Here is an 8599-nt window from a genome sequence, read left to right on the forward strand (position 1 = left end):
GTGGATAGGGGGCTGGTATTGCAGGAAGTAAGGTACATGGCCGCCACAAACTCCTGCATCCTGTACCCCCTTGGGTCCTCGATGGGGCTGTGCCACAGGAAGGACTTGGCGTTGGTGTCGCCGCAGATAAGCCAGGGCCTGTCGGCAACAGTCCTGCTGATCACATCCAGGTCGTCCAGCATAAGATTAATGTCCTCGAACGGGGAGCAGTAGATGGAGGTGATAAAAATGCTGTTATTATTGCTGTTGATAACACAGGTGGTGGCATATGGAGTAGTTAAGTGAGGCATAAACTGAACATTAAGGCTGGGGTTCCTGACAATAATGGCCGTTTTGGTGGTCGCCTTCGAACCTCTGGGAGGGAAGACCCTCCAGCTGCCATAATTCGTTAGCTCTCCCTTATATAAGTAAGGCTCTTGAATAATAAGCATATCTGATCCCCAGTCCTCAGCGGTTTTAATAACAAGTGACGAAGGGGCTTTGCCCCTCTGGAGATTAATCTGGATCAATGAGATAGTGTTCTGATGGTGATAGTTGCTATTGCTGTGAAGAGAGTGGTTCTGATTGGAGAAAATACTGCTGTTGAGTTGGTGAATAAGAGGGATCCTTGAGTTAGTTGTAGGATTACTAGAGCCCATAGTTAGTTTGGCGTATGGTCTGTGACTTCATTTTTTGAGTGATTGGACATTGGGGATGGAAGGCATTATGATCCGTCGGCAATTTTTCGTGAGCGAGGAGGCCTTTGTTGGCAGCCTTGCAATTGGTGCAGGTAGGGTTTTGATTCAGTCTTTGGCAATCTGCAAATCTGTGCCCTTTTGCACAGTGGCTGCATTTTTGTTTGTCTGGACAGCTGGTTGAGATGTGGTTGTACCCACAGCACTGGTAACATCTCACCAGTGGGATGTAATCATTTACGAATATGTTTGTCCATTCCACCGCTATATGTTTGGATCTAACGAAGGCGTCCCTGATCCTAGGAGCTGTAGACAGAATGATGTGTCTACAGTTCTCTTTTGCACTGTTTCTATAGAGGACCGTGCTGATCCGTGTGTTTTGTATGAACTCTTCTCTAGGAACAACCTGGAGGGCCTTGTTTTGATCAAATACCATTGGGATGAGGTCTGGTTCGTCCACGGAGATGGGTACATTATTCAATATTATTCTAGGGCGTCTTCCCTCAGAAATTTTTCCCTTGATTTTACCTGATACTTCAGGAAGTTTTTCAATTGCGTTGGAGAGAGTTTCGGCATCCTTATGCGAGTTGGTTCTGAAGCAGATGCCATCTCCTTTCACTCTCTTTATTGCCTTCACTTGAATTTTCAGGTCATGTGGTTTGATTTTCTTTATTATGCTATTTTCTATCTGTTGCATGTTAATAGTTTCTCCCTCTACATCTGTCTTTGGATACAATATGAGGGCAACACTTCCCCCGCTGCCCTCATTGTCCAATTTACTCTTTAAAGATCTATTAATGGTCCTAGTTGTAGACGTGGGCCTAGTATTCATTTTTGTCACATCTGCATAGGAGACAGGTAGGTTAGTTGAAACATTGGTTGTAGGACTCTTCTGTGAGGTTGTGCGGGCTTCCTGTAGAATACCATGGAATTGCTCCAAGCATGAGAACAATCGCATAACTCTTTCACGGACTTCTTTTCTCTCTTTTGTTCTGATGTTATTGCCATATTTTTCTGGCAATAGGTTCAGAATTCTCATAAAATGTTGGTTTGCTTCGCTTAGGATTTTGTCCTCCAAAACATTGGTTGATCCGTTGCTACTGGTAGCCGATCCAATTTGAGTCAAGTTATTCACGTGAGACATAGTAGAGATGGAAGGTGTAAGGGACCAGCCAGGAGAATGTAGTGTAATTGCAAGAATAAAGAGGCCTGATGGCAGTAAAACTCTGCCCCAGAAGATTGAATCTAACTTGGGTAGAAGGGAAAGAAAACTGGTTGGATTGAAAGCAAAAAGTGAAACTCACCAACCCCAGCTTGAACAATCAGAAAACAGTTGAGTAATCCAAAGGTCTATGGAGGGGACAATTGGTAAAGCATGAAAGTTTCATGATGCGACAATCGAGAAGGCCAGGAAGTGGGATGGCGTCGCTGTAGCCAAGAGGTGTGGACCGAGAGTGATGACAGCAAGGACAACTGGAGAGCAGCTCACGAGGAGTCAGCTGGCCAAGTTCAGAGAAATAGCAAAACCGATGGCGTTACCAGAAAAGCAAAGTGAACCAAAACCAGCAAAAACTGTCGTCAAAAGACTCAAAAGAACGGAGCGGCGAGCGATGCAAACGACCGAATTAGGGTCAGGACGGGGATCAGCAGCCACGTGGGGAAAAACGTTGACCCTCCATCCTTTGTGCCTTTTCGGCGCAATAATTCGAAAAGTATTGCTCCGATTTATACGAAAGTTTAATACGATAAACAGACTAACCCTTCCTAAAGACTAACAAGAAAGCAGAGCCAATGGCCTAATACAATGGCCAAAAAAAACAGCCGAAAGTCGGCAAGTAACGGTCGCTGAAACTAGCGAAATAAATATCGGAAATTAATAAATAAAATATCGATCGAATCGGGATAGCAAGGTGAACACAGCGGTGTAATACATAAAAACGTACGACATGAATTTGTCAAAGAGAAAACCGTCCGAAGTTCGACCACGTGGTCTCGGCCAAATAAAGCCCGTAACACCCGAAGGTCTAAACCGATTTTAAAAAGTAAGACGGCGTTGGAAAGCGCACGTCAACAGCAACAAAATGATATATAGTACACTCACCGATCGTAAAAAAGACCAAAGATAACGCAAGTTAAAAACGGAGCCTACAAACACAATACATATAGCAGTAGCGACGAGGTTCTTGTATAGGCCTATATGATCCCTTGCTAGTCTACTGATCTAGGGAGCTAGCAGGAGCCTCATACAACAATAAAGACACCTAGACGAGCTTGGTCGTTGTCTATAGCAGACCATCTAGGTGTCTTTTTAGTGTTCAGTTCCAATAAGCATATGGTTGTCTTACAATTTTTAAGTTAAGGGATTGTTTTGTAAATTTTTATATGAAATGAATATCCAGGAAATTATTGCTTTGATTAATTTGATTGATCGGCTTTTCTTATAGTTTTGATTAAAGCACTGAGCCGTATTGCAGTTCGTCGATTAGACAAATCCGATAAATATTTTGTAAAAATTTAGATTACGACTATACGTAGAAAACTTCATTTTTTTTTTCTAAATTTGAGACAATGATGTTTTCAATTTGATTGAAAATAATAACCTGAAATAAATATGCTTTATCGTGTGTAAAACAAATATTGTTCGAATTTTTGCTTACATGAAGTTTTTTTCTTATAAGCAATTCGACGATTGTTATGATTTTGTCTTCATCATTGAAAATTAATACAGTCATATAAGGATACATTTTGCCAACCCATATTATTCTCAATTCAGATGGCTGAGACAGTTAAGGCGTCGACCTAGAGCTCTAGGGAACCGGGACCAAATCAGAGAGAACTCCAGGAATTGTACAGTATGGGTTGTCATTCCCGGATATGTCGGGTCCCGTTTCTCGCCATCCGATCGCATCATCGTAGTGCCTGGCCAAACCAAGTTGGGTATGGGAAAAGTCTCTCTTAGTGTCTATGGAGCGAAAGGAGCCAAAAATGAAAAAGATCCCTGATTATAATTTTTTAAAATTCTTCCTGACGATTTTTACAAGATAATTTCCCTTTAGGCAATCATTTTTTCAATCTTTTTGTTAAGAATAATTCGCTTCATTATGATAATTAATTTCGATTTAGAATTTATAGCAAATTATAATTTCTACACACTTTAATTAGTTTATATGTCAAAAATTTTATATATTTTTTTATATATTTAAAGTAAGCTATTATAAAAAATCTTTTCATAAATTTCCTTTATAGAAAACACAATAGAAATTTTCTTTTCACATTCTAACAATTGCTTAATGATATAAAAATTGTCTGCGACCAAGTTTCATATAAGTTAAATTTCAAAAGGAAGGTTGGAAGGTTTATCTATTAATGAAGTTTATAAGCATAAAAAATATTTTAAGTATTAAAAATAATTTAAAGCATACTTAACATGTCTCAAATATCCCGTTGGGTAGAAATGTTAGGAAAAATACCTTTTAAGCTTTCATCTTAGTGTAAATTGAATGTGTTAATCTTATTTGTAAGTGCTACTAAATAAGTAATTTAATAATTTATGCGGAATCTTCCCATTCATTAAATGAATGATTTGCTTAAAATATTACTATTAATTCTTTAAGATCAATATTTTCTTCACTGGAAGTCTAATTATAAAAATGTTTTTCGACACTCTAAGATAAAGACTGATTTCACGTTAAAATAACTTCAAATTTAATAAAATTTCTCTCTTCAAATCATAATGTTTTAAATAATTTAAAAATATTATGTCTTTTTTATGATTATATTATAAACTAAATTTTTTGAATTAGTCTTGTTATTACCTACATTAAAAAAAAGGACTATAAGGTGTCACTAAAGTCTGGACACATAGGCAAAAATACATATTTTCAAGAAACGAAAATTATTAACAACACTTTATGTAACCATATGAGTTATGTTGATCTTTGTTTAATATTTTACAGGTTGGCGCTGATTAGGAGAAACGAATTAAGTTATTTTGATAGTGGGAACCGGCAGTCAACACGAAGTCGTCGAAATCCAAATCGTTGTGTGTAATTGGTGGGAACTCTGGATGCAGTCTGTTAAACTCTTCTGCAACTTCTCGTCGACTCGGATTCCCATCATCAAAATAACTAATCCGTTCCTCCTTACTCTGAGCCATGTTTACCTGTAAAAGAATAAAGAAAGATTAACATAACTTCTATACTTCTGTACTTACAGAGCACGCTGTATTTTAAAAATATGAACGATTGAGACTGAAAATACTTATTGAAGTCTCATAAACATGTGCAAGTTGTCCATTTTCATAGAAGTGACGTAAATTAGAATTAAAACTGCTAAATTAAATTAAATAAACATATAATTTATTTAGCCATACTGAGTAAAACCCATGATGCGGGAAATACAAAAAAAATTGTTACATACATTACACACCGAAATATATTACAGTCCTTCCGTTATTACAGAGAAAATTAACATTTACATAAATAAAACAAACAAATTATACAAATATTATAAATACCAAAATATATATTTAAACAACATATCCAAATATAAACATATAACAAAACAAAATCATGGGGAGAACTATCCAAACAAAAAACATCATTATAAATAAACAATAGATACCCCCACCTATAAGAGAAAAAAGAATAAGTAATCTCATCAAAAATGTGGATAGTCTCCCAATACTTCTTATCCACGATCACGCTTTTAAAGCGGAAGCAAATGCCACAATTCTTTCGACGATAATTGAATACTTCAATATGCAAAACAAACAACAATGTAAGTCACTCCGTACAAAGGATCACTAAAATAACATAAAATCAACATAAGATTACCTAAAAAATAATTTAATCTTATGAACAAAATTAATTAAATCAAAATTACTTAAATTACTGATAAGGTCCAGAAAATTCTCAAACGGAATAATAGAAATACCAAACACACTTTTCCGAATTTTTTCTAAATTAGAACATTTAGCTATCACATGAAAAGCATCCAATAACTGATCGTCCTGACAATACATGCAAAATTTCTCTGCAATAATTCTATAAGAGAAAAAAAGAGTAAGTAATCTCATCAAAAATGTGGATAGTCTCCCCTTATTAATTTAATTATTACATACGTTTCTAGAAAGTTATTGAGTACCGAGTTGAAAAGTATCTTAATTCTCCATAAGACGATGAGAGAAAAAGTAACAATACAGTGGAACCTGGTTAACTCGAATCTAGATAACTCAAACTCAATACGGATCAGTTTCCCATAGAAAGTTCAATCGCTCAGGCGTTGCGTTGCCTTCTTTCATCAATCCAATCCAACTCTTCATATTAAAACTATTCAAAGAGTTGTCATACAGTATATCAAAACATCTATATAATATGGAAGAGGAAGAGTAAAATATATTGAACTTATATGTTGATTTATAAAATGCTTAACTCCATAAAAATATTGTAAAATTTAATTTATAAATTTTAGATAAAAATTTCATTACATACCTATATTCACAATTATTAAATATCAGAATTTATTTAATTGGTAGTTTACAATGTTCATATTTAGGCCTATTCTTCAATTTTCTCTACATACGTTTCTAAATTATTTAATGTTTCCACCAAATGACTGTTTTCATTTATAGCTTTATCTCATGCATTACTTCAATTTAACATGTAAATATGTGTTGCAGTTTTAGAAAACATAAACAAAATTAAATTTTATAAAAAGATATTTTTTCATTTTTAGCTTTAATGTCTTTGAACTGTATAAAAATTGGAATAGAAATTAATTATATTTAGCTTTTAACATAATGTAGAAAACATTAATTATTATAAATTATAGAATAGGCAATGCTGGAATTTTAATCTAATAATTTTCCTAAAGGAAATTAACGTCATTTTAGATTTGGTTTTGATGAGATGAAGTATTAGGCTACAACAGTGAGCGATCTGCCAAGGAGTGGTGTTCTCGAAAGGACTTTCCATGGGAAACTGCTCCTATTTCATATTATATACGTGAAGAAAGCAGGGAAACTCATCCAGACAGTTCATTAGTGAGATGCGAATCCGCGACCAGTATTCAGTGCTTTATATTCACTCAATTACTTAATCAAAACCAGTACCACATTCTAGTTGAGACGGTTAAGGAGCTAACTTACTACTTTGGGGATCCGGGAACGAATTCGGGCGAACAAATCCAGGAAATTTTGTTGACGGTCTGACCCGGATTTGTCGGGCGTCATCTCTCATCACCCGATCTAACTAAACTACGACGGGTATGATTAAGAAAAGTCCGCCCCGTGAGGACTTTTTAAATCATAACCGGTCAAAAATACGTTTATTATTGATTGAACTACAACGAATCATTAGGTCTAATCCGCTATGGTTCGTTCAGTATGAATAATAGATAATCATACCTTCGAATAATACTTCCTGTAATAGGCCTATATTGTCACTGAAGTTCCTGTAGTCCACATAGGTTTTCAGTACGATCATATATTTTCTGAAAGGCGGAGAAAATGTTAATTCCTAATCATTTTCAACATTAGATAATTCCAATTTCTGAAATATTGAAATTATATGATCAAACCAAAACTTTTATTTAAAAAAATTGATTAAAAAGTCATAATTACAATTTCTTTATAACATAGTTGAAACACTTCTAGCAAGAGCAACTGAACAGAATATCTAATCACTTTTATTAAAAGGAAAAACTTTTTAGTAATATCTTTTGTAATGATTATATATTATAGTAATATTTATTAATTATGTTATAAAAATACATAAAAATTAACAAATGGCTTTAATTTAAATTATAGATTAGCTAGATTTGAGTTATTGTGTAATGTCTATATACTCTTCAAGTAATGCTATAACTTCAATTACATAGATTCCCTATAAAATCTTTGATTATATTATTTATGCTTTAATTGAATTTTTTAAAATTCTAAACTTGGAAGTTTACCAATAATATACGTATAATTTAACATTTACATCAGTAATTTTTTCGAGTTTTTTACGGTTTGTTTACATTAAACCACTATTGGTTTCCAAGCAACCAGATTAGACAAAGAACATTTACAAAAAAAACTTACTTTATTTCTCATTAGTTTTAATTGAAGTTAAACATTTAGCAATTCTTTGTGGAATTGCTAAATGCTTAAAATATTCTTTCAATGAGGTTTCGATTTTCGAGAAAAAATTTTATTTCAAAATTCAGCCTCTAGTGTCAAATTTGGCACTGTTGTCTGTCTCCTTAATGTGTATATTATGTACGTTTTCTCGAATTTCGAGACGAATTTCGATAGTCACAAGACGTTTTTCACAATCATTCTTCAGGTGAACAATAACGGTGCTTATTTTGATCGTGCCTTAATTTTCTATCAACGAAACGTCATTCCACGTCTGTAATTACATGTGTAATTGAAATCCAAACAAAAACATCTGTTATATTAAAAAGTTGTGCCAAGTAAAAAAATCCAACAACGATTTGCTTAATTTTTCCGGAAACGTTTGGTGGAGCCATCTATTATGATATCTTATTAAATTAACTTTTTATATTTTTAATCATTATAAAATAGCAAAACGCTTAATTTTGAGAGTAGGAATGGATTTCATAAGAATAAAAAAAATTGTAAATGTGAATAACTAGTAAAATCGTCATTAAGTCCGACCCTACTGGAGATACACACGATTCCCTTTATCTCTCCACTCCTTGACCTTTAACCATCAAAATTTAATAGCATCAATCCCCCTAATACACAAACCTCCCTGCAAAATTTCAAAATTTTTTGACAAAAAGCACAGGAGTTATTAAGCTTCAAAGAGGGTGAACAAAATCATAATCGCGCCTCCCCACACATACCAACAATCATAAATACAGAAAAAAACTCCCGACTTTTTTTTTTGCATTTCTCGACGTTTCAAGGTCCCCCG

General features: G+C 34.3%; 1 protein-coding gene across 1 annotated transcript; it reads right to left on the reverse strand.

The window, feature by feature from the left end:
* Window positions 1–627: 627 nt before the first annotated feature.
* On the reverse strand, window positions 628–1818 carry LOC111624677. Its single transcript, XM_023367587.1, has one exon. The coding sequence runs from the start codon at window positions 1816–1818 to the stop codon at window positions 628–630; it is 1191 nt and encodes a 396-aa protein (XP_023223355.1).
* Window positions 1819–8599: the final 6781 nt, after the last annotated feature.

The sequence above is a fragment of the Centruroides sculpturatus genome, unplaced genomic scaffold (genome assembly GCF_000671375.1).
Source record: "Centruroides sculpturatus isolate CEXI.00-Female unplaced genomic scaffold, Cexi_2.0 scaffold358, whole genome shotgun sequence".
NCBI classification, from domain to species: domain Eukaryota; kingdom Metazoa; phylum Arthropoda; class Arachnida; order Scorpiones; family Buthidae; genus Centruroides; species Centruroides sculpturatus.